The sequence below is a fragment of the Filicampus tigris genome, chromosome 11 (genome assembly GCF_054856515.1).
Source record: "Filicampus tigris isolate MCC_2025a chromosome 11, RoL_Ftig_1.0, whole genome shotgun sequence".
NCBI classification, from domain to species: domain Eukaryota; kingdom Metazoa; phylum Chordata; class Actinopteri; order Syngnathiformes; family Syngnathidae; genus Filicampus; species Filicampus tigris.
In genome coordinates this window covers 24,746,263-24,769,874 of record NC_141227.1, presented here as the reverse complement: position 1 = coordinate 24,769,874, position 23,612 = coordinate 24,746,263, and the positions used below count along the sequence as shown (strand labels likewise).

At 52.5% G+C, this 23,612-nt stretch overlaps 1 protein-coding gene across 3 annotated transcripts; it reads left to right on the top strand.

The window, feature by feature from the left end:
* The first annotated feature begins 1,446 nt into the window (after positions 1-1,446).
* On the top strand, positions 1,447-20,484 carry hectd2 (HECT domain containing 2). 3 transcript variants are annotated; one of them, XM_086044403.1, is made up of 22 exons: positions 1,449-1,952; positions 3,983-4,106; positions 5,185-5,323; positions 5,414-5,516; positions 5,595-5,684; positions 5,769-5,833; positions 6,118-6,163; positions 6,323-6,432; positions 6,735-6,883; positions 8,183-8,306; positions 9,053-9,149; positions 9,257-9,364; positions 9,539-9,671; positions 9,940-10,031; positions 10,452-10,516; positions 10,629-10,722; positions 11,600-11,674; positions 14,091-14,178; positions 14,837-14,943; positions 16,012-16,127; positions 17,089-17,232; positions 18,571-20,484. In XM_086044403.1, exons 1-22 carry the CDS (start codon positions 1,887-1,889, stop codon positions 18,689-18,691), a joined length of 2,256 nt encoding a protein of 751 aa, XP_085900529.1. In that variant the 5' UTR covers positions 1,449-1,886; the 3' UTR covers positions 18,692-20,484. The 3 variants fall into 3 exon arrangements, with proteins under 3 accessions (XP_085900531.1, XP_085900530.1, XP_085900529.1); XM_086044405.1 differs by lacking the exons at positions 17,089-17,232; positions 18,571-20,484 and having other exon boundaries at positions 1,447-1,952; positions 15,885-16,053; XM_086044404.1 differs by lacking the exons at positions 17,089-17,232; positions 18,571-20,484 and having other exon boundaries at positions 1,447-1,952; positions 15,882-16,053.
* Positions 20,485-23,612: the final 3,128 nt, after the last annotated feature.

Genomic DNA, 23,612 nt, shown 5'->3' with positions numbered 1-23,612 from the left:
ACCGGTCTGTTGTTTGCCTCTGTACGCGCTGACAGTGTGAAAGTTGGCAACTTTTGATGCGGGACACGCACGTGTCACACGTGTCCATAGCAAGCACATGCGCCCGCAAGCGCCTGAATGACCAGAGGTGGGCTTTTTACTCAATTTTGCTGGTCCGTCATTCGTCGTCCGTCAATTTTCATGACAAACTGAATTGTAATCGTCAGTCCGGCAGTCCGGCCAAATTTTGTTGGTCCGTCACTCGGTCCGCCAAAAACGCGTCTGAAAAACGGGCGTCCGTCAGTGGCGGACTGACGAAAGAAGTCATCCCTCATCCTGACCTGGGTTGCAAGTGAGCTGGAGCCTAGCCCAGTTAATGATGACATCGTCAACGGTCTAAAACGTTAACAGGTAATGTGAACCCGAACTTGTAATCCGAAACAGATGTTGTCGTAACAAGTAAATGTCAAAGGCAATCAAAACAAGTCATGCAACCGCTAATCTATAACAAGGAAAAGGTTACCTTTGCAATAGTAATGTAACAACAAGTGTAACTTGGGATTTGTTTGCATAGACTTGGGATGGATTTGTTGTCAAAGGCCTCACACACGCCAGTTGGGAGTTAAAATGGCGACATGGCGCCCTCTTGTGTCGCTACAAGTTAGCACATGTACCTCAAGTTAATACGTCGTCATCAGAGTTTCATAAGAATGACGTCATTTGTTGACTAGCTTTAAAAATGTGCATTTTAAAAATTTGATATCAACTTGTTTATTGTTGGGACTTTCTGAACACTCGATGAAGTGTGTGCACGCCCCTCATGTTGAACTCGAGAAACTCCTCAGTGTGTGTTTGTGTGTGTGTGTGTGCGTGTGTGCGCGTGTGCGTGCTTGTTCTTATATCTCCATGGACTCGATGCAGACGACGCCACGGTTTACCTGGAACGTCAAGTCTGATGATTTCCGTGAGACCACTACCATGACGTCACTTCCCGTCAGGGCTTTCGAATCAAAAGGTTGAAAGTGAATCATTTGATGCACATCAACCAATGTTATTCTTGCACTAAGACACCTGAGTGTCATGTTGATTCCTATTTCCCCTGCTTGTTTTTGTTGTAACTTGATGTTGTGGTCTAACTTTGATGCTCAAGGGCCACAATTTCTGTTTAAAAGACAAACAGATGCCATCAGAAAATGACGAAATTGCTGGGGATAGTGTGTGTGTGTGTGTGTGTGTGTGTGTGTGTGTTGAAGTAGTTGATTTTGAAAGTAATCATTCTTCTATTTTGATTGTATCATTTAAATTTGGTTTCATTATAATTAATTAACCATTTGTTTAATAAAATAAATATATGTTCACAAAAAATAAGTCATCGCTGTCCTGTGAAAAACACATGTCCATTTGTTTCATTTTTTGGAACGTTTACATGAATGGGATTTCCGCATTACAACTTGTGCCCTCCCCCGACTCCAACTTTAGGCTCCTCCCCCCTCCCCCAACATGGCGGCGGCCCGCCACGGGCGTCTTCTGGCCACTTTGCGCTATGATGGCGTGTGACCAACCAAGACTCGTCCGTGTGCTTTGTTGCCGTTGATTTCTTTTCTTTGACTTCTGTTGTTTGTTTGTGTGGTGACATGAAGAAGCTCCCGGATTGCCTGTGCGCGCGCACGTGTCGGCGCGTGCGCGGCAGCTGCGACGAGTCGTCGGCGACGTCGTCGGCGGCGAGAAGACAACAATGAGCGCTTGGGCCACTTTGGGAGCACTTTGGAAGACTTTTGGCCAGCAACAGCAACAGCAACAGCAACAGCAGCAGCAGCAGCAGCAGCGCGACCACTGACGGAGGAAGGAGGGAAGGAAGGAAGGAAGGAGGGAGGAAGGAAGGAAGGAAGGAAGGAAGGAAGGGAAGGATGGATGAAGAAGCGCGCGGCGGGCTGACGAGCAGGGAGCGCGACAAGCTGCCGCCCATCTCCAGCGTAAGAAAAGAAAAAGAGCAGAAAAGCACCCACACGCTTACCATGTGCTGACACGCACTTGGCTTGTTGTCCTCACAACAAGCAAGCAAGCAAGCAAGCAAGCAAGCACACGCAGATGGGCCGCAAATCAAATGTGCAGCTTGTGATTTGGAGCGCATGACAACAATAGTTTTCATTGATTTCTAGATAGATTTTCTTGATTTCTGAGTTTCTTGATGTCTGCTGCTGCCAAACGACAACAAGTTAGCACATGGGGCTAACCCTCTGTGACAGATGCAACTTTTTTTATCGATTAATTGACCGCTAGTCAATTATCGCATGAGGCTAAACTATTCCGGCAGTCGATGAAGACCTTGTTTATATAAATATATATAAATATCTCGACAGGAAATCTTTTTTTAATTTTATTTTTTGTTCAAGAGGCTCTCCATTAAAGCAGGCGGCTTATTTGGCTGTGTTGTCTTTTTTTCTAAAGACGATATTTGCAATCATCTGCTTTAACTTTGGAAAACAGTCATGCACTTTTTTGCTGATTTTAGACATGCTACAGACCAAAGCACGTAACGTAGTCAAAATTAATTGATGTTTGTTGGGCCATCTTTATTTATTTATTTTTTGGGCTTTGACCCGTGAGCAAACATGTTGACATACGCATGTCATCTGTTCTTTATCATCTGCAAAGAATGAGTAAATCTTAGCGCCATACTGAGGAGCTGAGAGGAGTGCTAGTGCGGTTGATGCAGCCTGACCAAAACAAACCAGTGTGCCTTTACTGTGCATCTTTGAAGAGTTTTTAATTTTTTGTTTTTGTTTTTACCGTCTTGCTGTGTTTTTTTTTTTGTGTTTACGTCAATTTGTGTGTGAATTTTGTGCAAGTGCATTTCTGTCTTTTTCTGGCTATGTTTGTTTGTAAGTGCAACTTTCTGTGTCATTGTTTTTGTGCATCTTGTGTGTGTTTATCTTTTTGTGTCATGTTGTCTTTCTTTCTCTGTGGATTTTTGTGTCCTTTGTCTTTGCATGTCCTTTTCTGTGCGTTAGTGTCTGGAGTGTGTCTTTGTGCATCTTGTGTGTCTTTTGTCTGTGTTGCTTTTTGCTGTGTTTTCTGTGGTTGGTTGGGCGTGTTGGAGACTTGAGGTGTGCGGGCCCCGGCGCTGATGGTTTGGTGTGGCGCGGTCCAACGGATGAAGCCCCGCCTGCTTGTTTTGCACTCGCTTGGCTTGGTGTGCGATTGACCGACAGCCGCCGCTTTATGCTGTTGTCGTTGTCGCGACGGCGAGGCCGTGTTTGGGAAAGGCCGCTTCCACAAGCGACACGGCTCGCGGAACTTGGGCAGTGTGATGATGTCATCATGGCGCGTGGCGGGTGTGTGCGATGACGTCATGGCGCTTGTGTCAGCGCTCGGGAATGTGCGCATGGCGCGCACGTGAACCCACGTGTGCGTTTTCTCCTGCGCTAGAGCGTGGAGATGTCCTGCGCGCACGCACGCACGCACGCAGGCAGGCGCGCAGGCGCGGGCCGCCTCTTGCTGGCCTGAAGAAGTTTCCAGACCTTTTCCACGGTGTGTTGCGTGTGCTGCCGGTGCCAGCTGCTCTTCGCTTGCCTTGGGCGTGCAAGTGGGGCGGTTTTGCTGCGGCAAATTGCGTCTGCTGCCTTGACTGACTAGTCCGAGTGGCCACGCTCGCAAGCCCAAAGCCCGGTTTGGCAAAGGCAGCCTTCCCTTTGGAAAGCAAAGCAAACGCCATCATCACAAATGGCCCATTTTCATTTCTTTCATTCATTTCTCATCATGTGTGCCTTTTAAGGGGGCGGGGCTAGGCAAGTGCAGTCATCTTTCCCCCACATCTTCTCCATGCTGTCCTTTTGTTGTCATTTTGCGTTTGGGTGTCCCGTTCCCCAACTGGGGCCTTCCTTGCCCACGCGCCATTGATGCCGTCATGTGTGGCGGTGATGATGATGATGGCGATGATGATGATGATGATGATGAGGTGTGGGGCTGAGGCCGCCGCTGATGATGTCATGTTTTGCGGCAGGTGCCGTGGCGCCAGTCCAAGCCTCCGCTGGCGTCTCTGGGGAGCCTCATCAGCACTCTCAATCACAGAAGGGTTCGGGTCAGGGACGCCGACATGGCCGCCGCGCCGCCTGCCTTCAAGCAAGGTCAGTCGCTGTTTCACTCTCCAAGGTGTCTCCAAGGTGGCCAAACGCAAAGTGTGTGTGTGTGTGTGTGTGTGGTGTGTGTGTGTGTTGAACGTGTGTGCGTTTGTCTTTATCGCCGAGGGAGCGCGTGTCCCAAAAGTGGCGGCGGCGCCTGTCCTCCATTTTGTTTTGCCCGCCGCTGAAGCTTCAAAGCGATCGTTGTCATCATCTGTCGCCGTGACGACGGTCGCCGCGGCAACAGATGCCACAAGCATCGAGCGAGGCTGCTAACCTCAAGAGGAGAAAATCGGAAAGATCAAAGACGGAGGCTGAAAAGAGAAACGTGGAGGAGATGAGAGAGCGTGTGTTTTGATCCGCAGACAAAGTTGACCAATAACGGCGACGACACGCCGCCTTGTGCGACGCTGGCTGTTTGACAAAGGGTTGTCATGGCAACAAATGGCGCCGCTGACATCGGCCGGCGCGCGCTCAACAGCCTCGTCGGGGCCACCGAAACAACGCAAAGCACCCCCCCACGGGAGCCATTTAAAAAAAAAAAAAAACATTCACCACCTCACAGGATGTGATTTTTGTTGATTGTTTCTTTTTTGAATCGACCGCCACAGCAGAAGTGGTTTTATTTCGGAAGCTCCAAAGACAAAGTCCTCCAAGACGTGGGGCTCGCTGGGCGATCTTTGCCTTTTGTCTTCTCCTCTCGGGCGCCCGCGATGCACCTGCGCCGTTACCGTAGCAACGCACAAACAAAGGGGCTAATCACAAACCAGACACTCTGTGCGTGCGTGCGTCTTTGAAGCAGTCCCGATGCCCTTTAGTGGCCAAATATGTCAAAGGCAGCAGGGAGGCGACGCGAGCATCGCAGCAAGTTCCACGCGGACACAGTCTTTGCGTAGTGTCGGAAGGGCCGCCGCCGCCGCCGCAAAAAGCAGTCGGCGATGATCGGCGCGCTCACTTGATCAACTCAAATGATGGCCATTGACAGTGATCATGTCGAATTTCACCATTTCATCTGCCAAAGATGTTTGATTCGGAAGCAGCGAGCGTGATGCTTTGGCGTGTGTGTGCGTGCGTGACTCTTCAGCGTGCGAGCTTCCTCCGATCGGCAGCCTGGCCCGTCTCAAGCAGCGAGCGTCCGTCCATACTCTGCCCCCGGAGGTCAAAGCGCCGTTCCCGAGCCAGCCCGTCATCCCGCTGCGCACCAAGACCACCAAAGACTTCCTGTGAGCACGCGCGGGCGGCACGCGCGGGCGGCACGCGCGGGGTCGCGCTACGACCGGCTTCATTGCCATGCGTGCGTGTGTTGCGGTCAGCGAGGAGGCGGAGCGAGCAACGCTGTCGGGCGACTGGCGTGAGCTTCGAGATTTCTACCTGACCACCTTTGACTCTTTCATTGAACTCAATGCCGCCTTCAAGGTAAGGCCCGCCACCCTGGCCACAAGCACTTCCTGTTTGCTTACCCTCAAGCTCCCCCCCCCCCCCCCCCCCCCCCAGCGGGAGCCCAACGCCTCCTTCGACACCATCGACGACTCGGGAGTCAACGCCAAGTTCATCAACGCCGTCTACGACTCGCTGCTCCAGACCGTCAGTCATGACGTCCCTTTGTGAGAGATGCGCGCGTTTGTGTCACCTGCATAACGTGTGTGGCGTGTGCGTGCGTGTGCGCAGCCTGCGGACATCCAGAAGTCGGTGCTGAAGGGAATCATCAACAGTCTTCTGAGGGAGTGGAAAGGGTGAGAAGGAGCCGCGTCGTCCGTCCGTCCGCCCGCCCGCCCGCCAACGGCAACACGCGTGTCTGCGCCCAACACGACAACACGCGTCTTATTTGAGTTTTCTTATCGACAACCGCTCAGCGTCTGCGTCTTTGGCACGACAACGCAGCACGCGTATATTTTGACCCGACCTGTCTCTTCACGTATTGACATCCCCAACTAGTGGCCGGCCCGGCATGCACGTTACACTTGAGCAACTTCTTTATTCTTGCTGTTAACGTGTGTGCGTGCGTGTGTGCGTTCAGGCCTCGGACTAAAGACGACCTGCGCGCGTACTTCATCCTGGTTCAGGTGAGCCGACGTTTGTCAGCGCCGCTCATTTTGTCGCGGCCTTTGACGTCGCGTGCGCCTTCCCCGTGATTTTGTCAAGGCGAGGGCCGCGTGTCACGCCGTCACCGTCTTTTGCTCATCTTGTCTTTTGACCTTTGACTTTTGCGTGCGCTTTGGCAGAACCCGCAGTATTCCAGCACGGGCACATACGTGATCTTCGCTCACCTGTTGAGGCAGATGGCCGCCCTGTCCGAGGCCGATCATCACTTCCTGGTGCACTGGCTGAAAAAGTAAGAGCTCGCCATGATGATGACCAAGACGACAGTCCATTTGTCACAGTGACAACGCGGATGACCACGACAATAAGGATGGCGTGATGAAGGATGACAATGATGACGAGAATGCGATGACGCGACGGCATCTGACCGTGTCAATGACGACGGTGACGACGGTGGCGACGGCGGCCCGCGACGATGACGATCGGCAGTGCAAATGATGATGACAAAGATAGATGACAATGACGCTTGACGGTGACGATCGATTCCGAGGAGGCGAAGGCGCAGCCGTCGAGAATAACGCCGCTTGCGCTCAGGTTGTCGGGCCGGCGGTTCCGTCAGCTGGTGGAGCGCCTCCTGCAGTTCATCTCCACTCGTCTTTTTCCCGCCGAGCCCGACGAGCTTCCCCCGGCCTCCAAGTGCTCCTGGTGGATCCCGTCGGCCACCAAAGTGCTCGCCCTCCTCAGTGAGTCCGCCGCCGTTAGCCGTTAGCCGTAGCCTTAGCGTGGACATCTTTTAGCGACGCCAAGCGTCCTTCAATCTGGACCGTCTAGCGCATTCGGCTAGCTAAAGGTGATCAATTCAAATGAATCGGTTCGTCTTTTTTCCCGATTCATCAAATGATTACTTGTAGACATTGCAAGAAGGGGAAAACATTGTAGGAAAAAAAAAAATGAATTGATGAGTGAATCATTTATTCATTGTCAACTATTTTGATCATTTCGATACTTTGTGAAACTTCAAGTGAAAGTCAACCCAAACATATTTTTCCAGATTATGTTCCATGCAGGCCCACGAGTTGAAAAAACGAGGCATTGAGATCAATATCGCCTTTGCGGAATAAGAGTTAATCCAGCCGTTTTTGTCCATCTCAGGCGGCGGCCGCCATTTTGTCACTTCTGCCACTGAAAATGACCTCACAACAATCACGGCCGACCTGTTTTCTGAAACTGAGCCGTGACTGGTCGTTACCTGAGCATTTGTGATGTCATTTTCAGTGGGCAGATGTGACAAAATGGCCGCCCCCGGCGATGGGGGAAAAAAATAAAGGGCTGATTTAACTCCTATTCCGCAAAGGCGAGATTCATCAGAATGCCTCGTTTTTCAACTCGTGGGCCTGCATTGAACGTATTCTTGGAAAAAATGCTTGGGTGGCCTTCACCCTTTGTCCTAACTTCCGTCCGTCATCATGAAAATGTGTCCTGTTGTCCTCCACGAAAGCGGACGCGTTCTCTTTGCAAACGTCTGCTTTGACTTTGGAAACCAACAATCAACATTTTTTCTGCTTTTCTGACAGACGGTCCGCAGCAACGCATCATCAATGTACGTTTGGGCATTTTTCACTTTCAAATCACGTCCTGTTTGGATGAAAGCAATGACAATTCCCAAATGTTTTTGTTATCCGATTCATCACATCATAATAAGATTAATGGGATCATTTTGATTGAACGCTGCAAATGTTATGGCGTCCCTAAACGACATGTTTTTGCCCACTATTATAACTATTTATCAAGTGACTAAAGCTTGTTTGGATTATTATTATTATTTTTTTTGCCAAATTGAGCTATTTTCATTTTTTTCTTGAGATTTTTGATCCATGCAAGCGCAGACGCTTTATTGTCATTGCGGTGATTTTTCTGTTGAGCGGCTGAAATTCCGCACCATGTGAAGTTGAACAAGTTGCTGGTGGTTTGCCGCTCGTGCGGGCTCGCTCGCTCTTTGTTTGTTTGTTTGTTTGTTTTCACGGCTTTCTTGTGGCGTTCAGACGCGGCCAACAGCGTGTCGTCTCCTCCCATCACGGCCTTCGCCGACTTCTACAACATGACGCTGGAGCACATCGACTTCATGGAGGAGTACCGGACCTGGCAGAGCTACGGAAACTCCAGCAGGTCAGCCAGCGGCTTCGGTCGTTCCGCGCAAACAGAGCGCCGTCGCCTCGGCGAGCTCGGTCCGGCGCGTCACCACTTGGCGATTTTCCCGCTTGAGAGGCCCAAAGGGTCCGCCGCGTTAGCCCGAAGCCCGAGCCTTTCCACCGCCACGGAAAGCGCTTTGCGCTTGTTGGCGTTGTCGCCCTCTGTTTGGCAAAGAAAATCAGCATCGTCAGAAGAAAGGGACGGATGCGAATCGCTCATTGCTTTTTGGGCAGCAGAATTCTTGGCGACAAAAAGTCAGCAAAGTCATGAAGCGAAAGTGTCGGTAGCCCGAGAGAGGATGGCGCCTTGCCGCTTGCGAGCGAGCGCTCTGCTCTTGTCGCTCTGCTCTTGTGGCTCTGCTCTTGTGGCTCTGCTCTTGTGGCTCTGCTCTTGTGGCTCTGCTCTTGTGGCTCTGCTCTTGTGGCTCTGCTCTTGTGGCTCTGCTCTTGTCGCTCTGCTCTTGTCGCTCTGCTCTTGTCTCTGGCTGCTCTTTGGTGTGGTGGCCGGCCCAGACGTTCCAGAGACGACAAAAGGATTCGGGAGCCGCCTCCGGCCACACGTTTTCTTCCTTTCTCTTCGTCCTGACGGATTGGCCGAGAGCGATTCTCGCGTTTCCGCTCGGGTTCCCGCTGGCGTTTCGGCTGGCGTTTCGGCTGGCGTTTCCGCTGGCGTTTCTGCGGAAAAGCCTCCTTGCTGATGCTGCCGGCGCGCTTCTCCCGCAGGTTCTCCTTCTGCCAGTTTCCCTTCCTCCTGTCCACGGCGGTGAAGAAGGCCATCATCCAGAAGGACTCGGAGCAGCAGATGATCAGCCAGGCCAGGGTGAGCGCGTGTCCCCGTCCTCGTCCCGGTTGTTTCCCGGCCGTCCCGCTTTCGTTGCCTTTGCGGGCCCTTTGCTGAGCGCTTGTTGGGGCGTGGGTGTGCCACAGCAAAGCCTGGTGAGCAAAGTGTCTCGGCGGCAGCGCGTGGACATGAACCTCCTCTTCCTCAACATCAAAGTGCGACGGGCGCAACTCCTGGCCGACTCGCTGGATGAGGTCAGTGCGCCTTTGTTCATTCTTTGCTCCTTGTGGGCTGTCTCGGGACGTGCGCCTCGGGACTCGACTGTCTCGGGGATTTGTTAGTCCCGCGGCGCGCCAAAGGACGACCGCGTGAGGACACTGGATGTGACTTTTGAAAGCAAGAAAAGGTGCGTGTGCGCCGGTGTTCAGTTGAGCAGGAAGCGGTGCGACCTGAAGAAGAAGCTGCGCGTGACCTTTGTCGGGGAGGCGGGCCTGGACATGGGCGGCCTGACCAAGGAGTGGTTCCTGCTGCTGGTGCGACGCATCTTCCACGACGACTACGGTCAGCCGTCCGTCCGTCCGTCCGTCCGTCTGCGGGCCGCCGCCCCTTCTCTCCTTTGCTTCTTCATTCATTGCTTCGTTCCACCTTCTTTGCATTTTCTTGTTGATCTTCTTTCTCCTCTTTGTTCTGCCGTGTCCATGTGGTTTTTCTTCCTCTGGGCCGTGTTTTCCCTCCACTCTGTCACCGCTCTTTCCATGCTCTTGGATGTGTTCCTTTTTGCGTTCGTTTTCGACGAAGACCATGACGATGACGGTGATGTCTGTGTCAGGCATGTTCACATACATGAAGGAGTCTCGCTGCCACTGGTTCAGCAGCTGGAAGTGTGACAACAACTACTCTGAGTTTCAGCTCATTGGGACTGTATCCTTGAAACGCAATCTTCTTTTCCTCCTCCTCACACACACACACACACACACAAGCGCGCTTTTTTGTGTGCCCGCGCGCTGTTCGCCATCTGGTAGCTGTCAAAGCTTGCATAAGCTAATAGCTGCCAGCTTTCCCACTGTGTGAGTCTAAGTGCTTATTCTTGTCATATACGTGTGCGTGCGTTGGGGGGGACAGATAGTGGAAGGAATGAAGGCATTGTGGGAAATGTGTACGTGTTGCTCATTGATGTTGGTCAGTGGCATCTGGTCACCGTGGCAGCGGTGGCGTCGCCACGGCGACGTGTCAATAAGGGACAGGGGGGAGCTTCTTGCGTGCGCAAACTGCAAAATCTTTCCACAGTTTTTATGTTGGGCATGTGTGTGTGTGCGTGTCCTTTCCTTAATATATGCTCAGCTGATGGGCTTGGCAGTTTATAACAGCATCGCTCTGGACATCCACTTCCCACTTTACTGTTACAGGTGAGCGAGCGTGTGCGTGCGTCAAAGCAAAGGAAGATTTTGCACATGTACTTGTCCTAAATTGTCATCGCGCCGCTTCGTGCTGATGTCAGCCGACCGTGTCTCGTAACAGGAAGCTGCTGACTCCGCCCACTCGCCCATGTGAGCAGAATGCCCCGGTGGGCATGGCCAGCGCCACCTTGGACGACCTGCAGCAGATCATGCCGGTACGTGCTTGACGTCGCTGAGGACAAAAGTCAATCGGGGACACCGGCACGCCACGCTGCCCTTGGTTGTGTAGTCGGGAGATATCAGCTGATTCTCTCGGGCCGGCCGGCCGGCCGACCGACTGGCTGACTCGCTATTGGCGGACCGAGCCCTGCCGGTCTGGCGGCCCGCCGATGGTGATGGGCGTGGACAAAACTGCTCGCAGTGGCCAAAATCCCGCTCAATGTTTTGACTTCCGAGAAATTGAAATACACATGAGAGCGGCTTCTATGTACTGTATAAGATTTGAGATTGAGCCAGTCGTTTGGTTGGACTGGGCAAAGCTGGAGGAAAACACCACTTTTGGCAGTGTTTTGGGTGAAGAATGAGCATTGTAGCTTGGGGAAAAGCTTCAATGAGTTGCTTTGGCATGATGCAGGCCCCTTAATTGCCACGCGATGAAACTTTGATGGCGCTGAGTGACCTCTAGTGGCCAAAAGTGTCGTCGTAGCTGACACGTCACTGAAGAGGACCGGTCTCCTGCCACCGCACTTTTCGCCGCTGCCTCCAGAGGGAGACAAAGTCAAACTAGTCACTCGACACTGGTTCGTTTGTGTCAACTTGAACTGCGCACTTCTTTTTATCTGTGTGTGCGTGTGGGTGTGGCTTTCTGTTCAACTTGGCAACGAACGACAACAGCCCTTCTAAAAAGGTCACAGAAACATACACACAGAGGAGACAGGTTTCATGTGTGCTAATTGTGTGCCAGTAGTTGTGTAAGAGGTGTGCAACAAGAGCACCTTGTTACCTTTACTGAAAGTGTCCAAATAAATCATGTCGCGCGTGCGTGTGCGTGTGCGTGTGCGCGTGCGCGTGCGTGTGCGTGTGCGTGGACAGGAGCTGGCTCACGGTTTGGACGAGCTGCTGAATTTCGACGGGAACGTGGAGGAAGACTTGTGCCTCACTTTCCAGGTTGTCACCGCATACATGACACGCAAATGTCTTCACATGCAAAAAGTGGAAGCCTATCCATTTAATTCACTTGACTTGTTGAGCCATTCCAATGAAGTCATGCTTCACAGATGTGGAGTTCAACTCAGGGAAGGGAATCAAACCTCGGTGGCGGATGACATTAAATAACATTTGGGAGCATTGCCAGAGCTCCAGCAAACAATTAGTTTCATCATAAATGAGTCGGGATTTTTTTTTTTTTTTTTTTTGCGTCAATGCATTGGACTAAGAAAACCATTTTTCATTCAGAAAGAGGACGTTATTCCAAATTGACAGTGCCGAAAGTGCACAAACAGGAATAGATTTTGATTGAGTTACAGTTTTTTATGATCGCTTACGTGCATCACAACGTCATCAAAAATGTCGATGATTGTTTCGATGTTTGCAAATGTCTATTTTGACGAGTCATCGGTCTGCTTTCATGGACGACAACGCAAATTGGAGAAGGTTCGGTTCAGTTTGGCAGGCTGAGATTGGGAGCATTTGCTCACTTTGAAGTTAATCGACGTAGCCGTCGAGTCATTTGCTAATCCATCAGTCGCGGATTACCTGTCGCGACTGTTAACCGAGATGCACAACTTGGGACGGGGTCTTGTTCATGAGGACGACCTTCAAAACATTCCCAGAGCACTCCAGCGAGCCTGCAAAAAGCCTGCCGATAAATGCGTTTGCCTTGTTGAGCGCATGAAATATGTCCGCGCGGGAACGCGTACGCGCTCGCAGTCGTCTCCCGACTCAAGTGAAAGAAAGCAGCAGCTGACTTTGAAAAGTAAGTCGCGCCAAAGCGGAGGCAAACATGACGTAAAAGGGCCCGGCCGCATGCGCGTGCGTACGCACATGCGCGCGGGGACGGCGGCCCTTCGCTGCAGACGCAAGTCGGGCCCAACCATGGCAGCGCCATGGCAGCCGCTTCTGCGTGCCTCTTCATCGACCGTCGGCGATGACGACCTTGCCCCTAAATAATCTGTCCGTCCAAGACAACAAGGTGGGGGGTCTTGAAAAATGTTGGTCCACGCCCCCCGCCCCGTCGGCCCCACCCTCTGCACGCCCCTGCGTTAGGCTAGACATTAGACGAGTTGATGTCTCTTTTTGGGACAGCGCTTGACCTGCCGCCAAAGTGCACTTGGTTGTCAAGTGAGTCGAGTTGACGGCAGCCGCCGCGCGGCGCTCCTATCTCGACTTGTCCAAGTGACAAAATCAACCCGATGACGGCTAGTATCTCCAAAAACTCCAAAGTGGGTCGCTCGTCTCTGTCGTTTGTGGAGTATTTGCCACACACCATGCGTTGCAAAAGTGTACTGTCAATTCTGCATAATCAGTCTTTTTTTGCGTCTGTGTGTCTTTGGAGTGTCTGCACTTTGCACTGTCTACTTGTACAAGCATGAGCGCGCTATTATGTTACTCATGAGCGGAATAATAGTAGCACGTTGGTAGCCCGTGGCGTACGAAACTGAAGAAGTCGACGTCGGGGAAGTGACGTGGCTTCCTACACGCTGCGTGTGATGTACCGTGTCACTTATCGATTGCTTATGCGCTTGTGGTTGGACGCAATCTGCAATTTGTTGCCTTGTAGTCGTGACACGTGCGATGACAAAGTTGAATCGAATCAAATTGACACGACGGTGTCGTTTTAGTCTTGTCGCGGTTATTCTTATTGATGGTTTATGACCACAATGACATCTAATGTCTCGGTACTAGGTCTTTACAAGTCAGCCGTACTAAACAACAATGCAAAAATGTGCTACTAAACTTACTAGTAACAAAGCAGCTCGTAAAGACGCAAACAAATGCGCCATTGGGTTAGGGTTTGAATTTGTACTATGCCGGTCGTCGTCGTTATCACAATGACTAGTGACGTCGTGCTAACAAAGAGGCTAACAATCACGCGAACAGATTTGCTCACAGCTTAGCGTTCTAATCTGTATTGTGTGATATCATTTTCTCATCACAATGACTGCAAATGTCTCAACACTTGGTCATGAGAGGTCAACCATGCTAACCGGCAGGCTAATCAACATGGACGTGAATGTGCAAATAGAAAAGCGAATGCGCAGCCTAACAAATATGCTCATGCATACGTGATGACGAGAAGACGACGAATCAAATATTGACCATGCTAATGAGCAGAGATGGGCACCTGACCCTATTTTGCCGCTCCGACGTCCGTCCACGACCCGGGCGCCGTTCCGTCATCATCCCGCCGCGCTTATTGGTAAAATAATCGCCCTCGCCCTTTTAAAGCGCTTCCGTCCTTTCGTGCTAGGAAACAGGCTCATGAACTGCCGAATGAATATGCCAGCAGCGTCTTAATAAAAAGGTTCAAATGTTAATAAACATGCCGGCAAACACGGTAACACGTCGGCCCGGTGTGTCGCAGGTATCGCAGGAGGAAATGGGCGTGGCCAAGTCGTACAACCTGAAGCCAGGAGGAGACAAGATTCCTGTCACCAAACACAACCGGAATGGTATTGTGGTGCATTCTAACTCTGAGGATGATTATGATTGAGTTGCCTTGGTCCTTCTATCCATGACAGCGACGTATAGCGACAGGCGGAACAGTGCCGTGCTCTTCCACTAGATGGCAGTAGGGCCAGTCAACCTGTGTAATGCAAAGCAGCCCACCTTTCACACATTTCAGTTTCACAATTTCGCTTGGAACACTTTTTTTCTTTTTTTATCCGCCAAGAGGTTTTTGAGGCCTGCACGACGCTCACAAGGAAGTTGAATTCCTCTTTTTGCGTTCAGGGATATTGTGCGGACGTTGTTGAGGTCGCGGGAGGGGGCGAGCACTCTTGACCTTTGTCCATTTCAGGCCAGTCTCAACTTTGCTGTGTTTCCAATTTTCAAGTTTTCATTCTCATGCTACTTTTTGCTCACCGCAGCCAAACAGGAAGTGCTGGATTTTCCACACACACACTCGCAGCTAATTGTTTTGCGCCTTCCTCTTGGCAGTGTTTCCCACGCACGCACGCACGCACGCACAGTGTGGATGGCGCTCTTGACATGTTTGATTTTGTGCTTAAGTTTCATCGAGATGCCTTTGACGTTTGTCGCCGCGCTTGCGGTCGTGACGTGCTTTGCGCTCGTGTTCCACGAGCGCTCAACGTGTTGTCGCCTCGGCAGAGTACGTGCAGCTGTACGTGGACTTCCTGCTGAATAAAAGCATCTGCAAGCAGTTTGCCGCCTTCTACCACGGCTTCCACAGCGTCTGCGCCTCCGACGCCCTCATGGTGAGTTGGCCGGCCCGCTCCGTCCTGGCGCATCGGGCGAACGTTACGCATTCAGTGTGCTGCGCGCGTCGCAGCCGCGGCACGCGCGCTACGCGTGTGTCCGTCACGACAAACTCACGCTTTACTCATGTTACGCTCGCAGTAGGCACAGCGCACACAAGCTTCACACACACACACACACACACACACACGTTACACACGTCACATACGTCACAACCTCATGAGACGCAAGACACGCGTGCTACATCCACGTGATACACCTACTGTAGGCTGCACCTCACACGTATATTACGTTACTGTTATGCATGTTACACACCCGATACTGCTACGTTGCACACATTACATGCACACACACTCGTTACGCATAATGTACATGCATGTGGCGCACAGTACACGTTGGACCAAAAACATACACGTGACATCCGTGTCACACGCACACACACACACTTCATCCGCAGCTGTGACACAGGTCGCAGGCATGACACACGGATGTTGCACACACATCCCACTGGGGCGTGAAGAAAGCGCTGGATGGCGGCGCTGGATGGCGGCGCTGGACGGCGGCGCTGGACGGCGGCGCTGGATGGCGGCGGCGGACGTCACGTGACGTCCTGGCCGCTCTTGCGTCAACGCTCAAATGAGGAAGTGGTGGACTCACTGGCGTGTTTTGATTGGCCGCCTTTGAGCCCCGATGAGGAGGTCAAAGTTCATGCCACAGGCTTTGTGTGACAAGCTTCCGTGCAAACGCGTCACGTCACCCGAGTGTGGCCTTTTGTCGCTGGCTCGCGACTCTTCAACGGGAAGTTGGGACATTCTGCACACGCCAACTTCCTGCTTTCCATTTCACACGCCTCACAGCGGCTGTGGTATCGGTGACGCTGGCGTACCGCTGACAAGTGTTTTCTTATTAATGATTGATTTGATGATGTCCCACAAAGCAGCGAGCCTGAAATCAAGGAAAACGATGAGATCCTCCACGAAAAGCGAGAAAGGTTCTTTAGCGGACGTTTGTCGCGGCGACCGTTCCCGCCGGACGGCGCCTGACGCGGCTCCCCGTTGTCGCGGCAGCTCCTTCGTCCGGAGGAGGTGGAGGTGCTGGTGTGTGGCAGTCCTCGGCTGGACATGAGCGCCCTGCAGAAAGCCGCCCACTACGAAGGATACAGCAGGAGCGACGCCACCGTCAGGTGACGGGCGCCAAGCTAGCTAGCGAGCCAACGCGCATCAAGCGCAAACGATCGCCGCCGATTTGTTTCGCGGTCACGACCGGAGAGGCCAACAAAGGCGGACGGGAACGCGAGGCGCGTCACGACATCAATCGACGTGACGGGCTAAGGAGTTTGGCCGCGCGTGATCAAGATGACGGACAGAACAACAAAGGCGCATCAAAGGCCGTTTATTGTCACTGCGCGACCGTACGATGAGATTGCCGGCCGCTCCTCCTTCGGTGCAGCGCGGACTCGCGGTAGGATCTGCATGCAGTCAAACAAACGAGACTAACTCGCGTGAAATCATACCACATGTTTAGAGTCAATTGTAAACAGCAATGGCAGCAGACGGACGTGTCATTTGACAAGTGGCGTTGCACACCTGCGTTCCAAGCATTTTTATCTTGCTACACCAAAAAACTGCATGACCTGCCAAGACGCACAAACAGCACACGCTAGCAAAGCTAAACAAACAAAGCTAGCCTGCGCTTCCTCCAGCCCAAGCGTCAAGTTTTGCTGGCGAGTCACCGCTGTTTTTGTGTCTGCGTTCATTCGTGTCAGAACAAGAGAATGCGAACAAGCCTTTGAATGTTGCCGCACATGAAAAAAAGCCAAACTTAGAGAACTCGCGTGCTCGTCCTCGGGGCTAACATCAAGTACCAACAATGGCGACATTTCTTCCTCTGTGGAGTCTGCGTTGGTCTGTTTTCATGCGCTAGCACGCTAACAAACGCTCACCAAGTACACAAGCCAAACACATAAATAAACAGTTACACTCGAATAGTCGAAAAGTGCAAACGTGCTGCCGCGTGTCCTTTACGCAACCGTACTGTCATCCGACGCTGCTTTATGCTGATGCGCACGCACCAACTTTGACTTTGGATGAAAAAGTGGGCCGGAAATGTCTTGAGTGTTTGCGTGTGTGTGTGTGTGCGCGCAGGAGTTTTTGGGAGGTGGTGCTGTCCTTCCCCGTGGAGCTTCAAAAGAAACTTCTGCACTTTGCCACAGGAAGCGACCGCATCCCCGTGGGAGGAATGGCCGAGCTCAACTTCAAAATCTCCAAGATCGACGCGCCCACCGACTGGTACGAGCGCGCGCGTCGTCGCTCGCTGCGTCTGCCACAAGCGCTACGTGGCCGACCTGGTGCGGGACCGCGTCGCCCTCAAGTGCAAAATCATCCGCGCCAAAGTCAAATTTCAAGCCATTTTGCAATGGCAAGGACACCTTTCAAAATACAACAAAATATTTGTCGTTCATCGTTGATGCGAAGGCGAGGTCACCTCGGGCAAACGTTTGCGCCTCGGATGCGCAAAACTGCCGTCGGACGTTTCCGGCATGTGGACGGAGAAGGAAGCGCGTTTGCCTAACGTCCAAAACGGCGGCCCGGACGTCGGCGATGACGCGGATGCGATCATCCGTGAGTGAGATCGGCCGATACCGATTGCCATCGCGTGGATTATCTTGACATTTTACAAATATGAGCCGCTGCGCCGGGACGCAACACTGCGCAAAGGCCGCTCTCTGGCGGCTGCGGACTGCGAAGCGTGAGCCGCGGGTGATCCGAGTTTTGGATCGCCAATCAAAGGCTTTGGTCAAATATTCCGATCGGAATCCAAAAATCGGCCCATCGCCACGAGTGGCCGATCGATCCGAGCGCGCAAGTTGGATTCGGTTCAGATTGTCTTTCCCAATTGGAATGAATGCCAAGTTGCCAGTTATCCGGTCTAGACCCCCATGTAACCCAAAAAAAAAAAGAAACTGCAATTTTGTTTTCAAAAAGCAAAAATGGCACGGTACGGTAAAAAAAAAAAAAAACCCATCTTGATGACATAATTGAATAAAAGTAAAGAACAGTTTGTACATTCTGATTTCATGCGGCATCCAATTATCCGTCTCAATGTGTTGCTCCACCGCTTGTGTTCAAATAACTTTTACTTGCTAACTCTTAGCATGTCAATGATGTTTTGCATTGTTTGTTAGCATGGAGCTTATTTCACTCGATTAAGGCGAAGCTATGTGGTTGGTTGCGTTGATGTTGAGCTTGAGCGTCAAGTTGAGCTTGGTTGGAGTGCCAATCTCCAGCTTGAAGCCGCTTTTTGCTTCACGCCGGCAAGCATTCATTGCTGCTTCGCGCCAAGCGAGTTGAATCGAGTTCACTGCCGCCAAACATATCAACTTTGCACCCGCAAGTCACGCAAATAAATCCAAACGGCGGCTCGTCTCCGGAAAGAGACGAAAGAGTCGACCGATTTGACTGTGACTTTGACTTCCAACGAGCTCTTAGCAGGAAGTGGCGTTATTTTTGCCCAACTAGTCGGACCAGGGCCTCAATATAGCCACCAAACGGCTAAGTTGTCAGCAGCGACTAGCTCCTCTCTATCGGCAGCCGTGTGTAAGCGCGCTCATGTTTGTGTGTCCTCAGGCTTCCTGTGTCGCACACGTGTTTCAATCAGATCTGCTTGCCGCCGTATCGCAGCAGGAAGGAGCTCAAACACAAGCTCACCATCGCCATCTCCAACGCGGAGGGCTTCGGCCTGGAGTGAGCCGCCAACCCTCCGCGCCTCCAGTTGGCCACCGCTTTAGCGCCCCTTCGCCCTCTTTGTTTTGCTACTTCTATTTCAACGGACAATTTGAATCGCTGCTTTTATTTAATGAGACATACTTACAAGTTGGCGCTGCAAGCGTATTGCAGTATCCTCAAGGGGAAACGTCCAGTCAGAAGATGTAACTAGAGCTAAGTTACGTGCTAAGTTAGCAGTTATTGTGCGAAATGTCACCAGTGTGACAGTGTGTTTTTTTTTTGTTGTTGTTGTTTTTGTTCCCGAGGTTTGACATTGTGGCGTGTTTAGACGCTGCAGCAGCAGCAGAAGCCTTGGATTGGCGGCTGTTTGATTGACAGCTGCAACGCTGACGTGTGTTAGCTTTAGCATTAGCTTAGCAGTAGACAGAGCAGCAAGTGTCACTGAAGCGCCAAAAAGCAGACGATGACTCCAAGCTGGCAACCGGAAGCTGAATACAAAACGTGTGATTGCAACCTGACCACTAGAAGCCGACGGCTCGAACCGAGCGGCAGCAGCAGCAGCAGCAGCAGCAGCAGCAGCAGCAGCAGCAGCAGCAGCAGCAGCAGCAGCAGCAGCAGCAGCAGCAGCAACAGCAACAGCAACAGCAACAACAACAAGGTGACACCCGCTACCTGAGGACTAGAAACCGATGACTTCAACATGACTACTTCCTGCAAAATAGCAGCTGATGACTCCAAGAAGCGGAGCAGACAGGAGAGCTAGACCGGAAGCTGAAAAGTAGATCAGGCTGCCGACTTCAAGCTGATGCTGACGACGTGACCACACTGTCGTCCGGTGTCCACGGCGGGAGCGCTGCCAGCGGACAGCTCCAACCGAGCAGCAAGACATGACCGGGGGACCGCGGTAGTTTGTCCGAGTTGCTGGTCGGAAACGCTAACAGAAAGCCGTTTAAAATGATCGGCCTATAGGCGATTACTGATTTTTCCAGCCGGGCGAAAAGACGGATGGACGGCGTACCCCGGCTCTAGGCGCTAGGCCATCAACAGACGGCAAATTTGCTGATGACGACGACCTGCCGACCAGAAGATGGCGACAAGAATCTTTGTTGATGTTTGACATTGCGGCGTGTTGAAGAAGAAAACGCCGCAGCGTCCCAACCCTTTTGATCGACGTCCGCAACGCTGACGCGTGTTAGCTTTAGCGTTAGCTTAGCAGTAGACAGTGTCCGTGAGCCGGACGAAGCGCAAAGTCAAGCCGAAAGCGGACAGCATTCAAGCAAAGTTGGCCCTCAAACTGCCCCACTGGCCTGGTTTCCATGGCAATGTGCGCAAGTTCCCAAAGTGGCACTCGTGGCCCGGAGCCAAGGTGCTTCGAGTGGGTCAGGAAGGGTCCAACCAACCAGCCCCCTCCCTCCCAGAGAACCTCCGGCGCCCCCCCCTAACGACAAGCTGCTTGCTCTCAAAGCTTCTTTGTCTCTTTCACTCGAGTCCCCAAGTGAGCGCCAGAAAGCGCAGACTAGAAAGTGCCGGCTAGAAGCCGACGAGCGTTGCGGTGGTCTAGCGACCAGGCACCGGAGACACGCCAATGGCTAGAAAATGACGGCTTGCAGCTGTCAAGCAGTAGACCGTGACGGCAACTCGGACGCCGAGAAGCTGCTGACCGGAAGGTGTTGCTGTCGCCATCTTGCTTGCTTGCTTGCTTGCTTGCTTTGTTGTTAGCAAAAAGGACTCGGTTGCCTTGAGACTAGCGTGTGTCCACTTCCCCTTTGCTGTCATTGTTGATGCAAAAGTTTGACATTAAAAGTCTTGCTTGAAGCTTGCCCTCGTCGTCATCGTCACGCCGTGTACAAAATCAAACACCAGCGAGATGGCGAATCATCAAGAGTCCTCGTCAACGAGCTCAAAGCGCGGCAACGGACCAACGGGTGCCCGTGTTGACATTCCACCGCTTTGGCGACCCGCCAAAGGCGCGTACAAAGCATGTCGCTACCGCGCGCAAGGATGTATGCGCTGAAATGCTCGGCTCCCTTTCAGATTGCAAGTATTGACCGAGTGCGGTAAGGAGACCAAGGCCAGCGAGTTGTGTCCCATTTGGGCAGCAAGCGGCAAGCGACTCTCATCGCTGCTGTCGCCTCCTTCCCCCCCGCAAAGGGACGGCCGAGGTCCCGGCGACCGTCGGCTCAAATGCAGCAATTTGCTGTTGAAGTAAACAAGTGCTTCGGCATCAAAGTGCGGGAGTACGGAAGTGTTGTTTGAAATCTCGCTGGCGTCAGGCCGCAATGTTGCCATTTGGTCCAGTTGCCCTTTTTTTTCCCCCCTTCGGCCGCGCGTGGGTGTTATTTTGCGAAAGAAGCCCGGCCCGGTCGGCCGGAAACCGGCGCGCCCTTTTGGGGGTCTCCCGTTGAGCTTGGAGCAGTCTCGGCCACGCCGGTGAGATGGACAAATGCGGTCAGTAGGCCACGGCCAGCTCGGTCATTGAGTAACTCGACGGACTCGCGTCAAAGTGGCGCTCTGCTCGTAGCGCGTTTGATTGTGCAGCCCAACAGCCGCTCCAAGGTGGCCCACGACCGTCAGCCGACCTTTTGAATTCATTGATCTGTTTTGTGTCGGCATTTGGGCTCCGGCGGGGCGGGGCGGGGCGGGGCCGAGGCGCGGCGCGCTCATTGGTCGGCTGCGTTGACATTCTTGGACTCGGCCTACATTGCGAGCTCCCCATCCCCGGGGCCCCATTCAAAGTCCTGCTCTTGTGTGTTTTCGTCTTGTTTGGAAACAAACTCGCCCTACTGGATCGCGTGCCAAAATAGCCGCGTTAGTCGCGCCCCTTGTCCTTAGGCCCTTCCTTCCTCCTCCAAAGCTCAGTTCTCAGCCCCGCTGTGGCTGCCAACTCTTTGTTTGTCCGTAAAAAACAACCCGACCCGACCCAACCCAACTTGAGACACGAGTCACTTCCTATCGCGCGCACACACTCAAAGCATTTTGGAATGTTTGTAGTTTCGTCAGAGATGAGCTGTGGCATCACTTCCTGTCGCTGGCCGTTGCGTGCGCCGCCAGCCGGTCTTTGTCAAGTGTCGAAAAAAGAATTCAAGAATTTCGGATGGCCGCCAGATGACGGGAGCAATTCAGCACGTTGAATGCGTTTGGGTTTGTGCCTCGTTAGGACTCGACTGCCGCTTTAGTGTGACTTGGAAATGGTGCAACGCTGACATTTCCGCGCCTGTCCTTGGCGACTTGTGACGTTAGGCAAGCAAAGGCCATTTCATCCACGTGACGAGATCCTTGCTTGAACTTGAGCCCGCCGTTTGCGTGTCCCTCGCGCGTTGTCGTCGTGCCATCGCGTCGATGAAGCTGCCCGTTTGCATCCGATTTGCATCCGATTCACCGCGGATGCTGAAATGTGTGAAATGTGCACATGGCGGTTGCCGGTTTTGCGACTTGAAGTTTTGCTCTGAGCAACCAATCAGGTGAGTGGAAAATGCTGACGTTATGGTGAGGCCGCTTTCAAATGCGAGCCCCGAAAGGGCCCGTCAAGTGGTTGCATTGATGACGTCGAAAAGCCAGCAGACGTGCTTGAAGGCAATTGCTGAAAAGGTGGCAAGACCGACTGAATAGCGGACTTGTAGCATCAAACTGCTTTTCACCGTTTTCGGGATTTTCTGTCCTCCCTGAAATTTGCGTCGGTCCTTATCTGGCACAATTGCAACATGCAGCTAGCCAGCCTGCTATGCCCGCGCCCCCAAAATGTAGCGCACATCATGGGGAAAAGGCAAAGAGCGAGTGAATGATTTTATTCGGATTCTTTTTCCGACGTGACAGCCAGCGCGCGGACGCAGGCTGCGGCCGGCATGGCGCTCATTGCCTCGGCGATAATCGGTATGTATGGCAGCAGCTACGAAGCGCAAACTTCTTTGGGGCTCAAACGTGGTGATGAACAGGTGAGCAGGGCGCGCGTTTGGCGAACTTGCGCACAGCGTCCGATTTGAGAGCAGAGAGAAGCACTCGATTTTGATTTGATTTGGTGAGAATGAGATTGTTAGTATTGTTTGAAAAGTTCCATTAGCCAGCGCTACGGATTGTTTAGGCCTCGGGCAGATTACGTTGACGTGGCGATACGGATGGGCTGCAATTTGATTGGACCAAAAATAAAGGGAAAAGTCTGACATTGTCTCCGCACGCAAGCGGTTGCAGGAGAGTGAACGGATCCAAGATGAACGCCACTGGACATTGGAAGTGAGCTTGGAAAGTAGGTCAGCGCCCGGAGGCCCCGCCCCGCTGCTCGTAAAGTCTGACTTGGCGCTTGCGCAAGCGCTTGGGGCAAAAAGTGCAGAGTCACTGCTAAAAGCAAGAAATAAGCTTGGATGGCGGCACCGCCGCCGCCCAAATGTGAGTGGCGGACACCTTGCGCAAGAGCCTGGCTTCGATATGCAGCCACCGCGTGGAAATTTTGAGCCTGCGTTCAAGATGGTGCAGCTTGAGGAGCCCTTCGTCAACGTCACTTGACTGGCCTTTGCTTTTTCATTCTTTGGCGCGCTCGTCCCAGGCAGCGCACAGCAAAAGTACAAACCTCACGATGGCAAACGTGTCGGCGCAGCCGTCGTCGTCTTTTTCACCGCATGTGGTGTGAACGAGAGGGTTGGTAAACAAGTATTGACGTGACTTTCTCTCGGCGTGGCTGTTGCGCCAGGGTGGGCGGGGCTTCACCCGAGTGCCAAGCGGGCACAGCCGCTTTCTGCTCGCATCAGCCAAAAAAAAAGATGTTGCGCAAAACGTTTCGCATTTCGTTTGAATGCGATTTTCCTCCACTCGCGTGATCGTAAAATAATGCCACTGATGCGAGTCTTTCGAATCCTCATGAGCAAGCGTGAGGGGCCTATCCCATCTGATTTGTGAGGGACACCCGGGGCAGGTCGCCAGCCAATTGGAGGGCGCGCACACACGCACACATC

Excerpts from the sequence above, each read along its gene's own strand:
- hectd2 (XM_086044403.1), top strand. The coding sequence starts at position 1,887 with ATGGATGAAGAAGCGCGCGGCGGGCTGACGAGCAGGGAGCGCGACAAG. Across the intron at positions 9,150-9,256 it reads AGATGATCAGCCAGGCCAGG|CAAAGCCTGGTGAGCAAAGT; the intron begins GTGAGCGCGTGT and ends GGTGTGCCACAG. Across the intron at positions 14,944-16,011 it reads GCGCCTCCGACGCCCTCATG|CTCCTTCGTCCGGAGGAGGT; the intron begins GTGAGTTGGCCG and ends TTGTCGCGGCAG.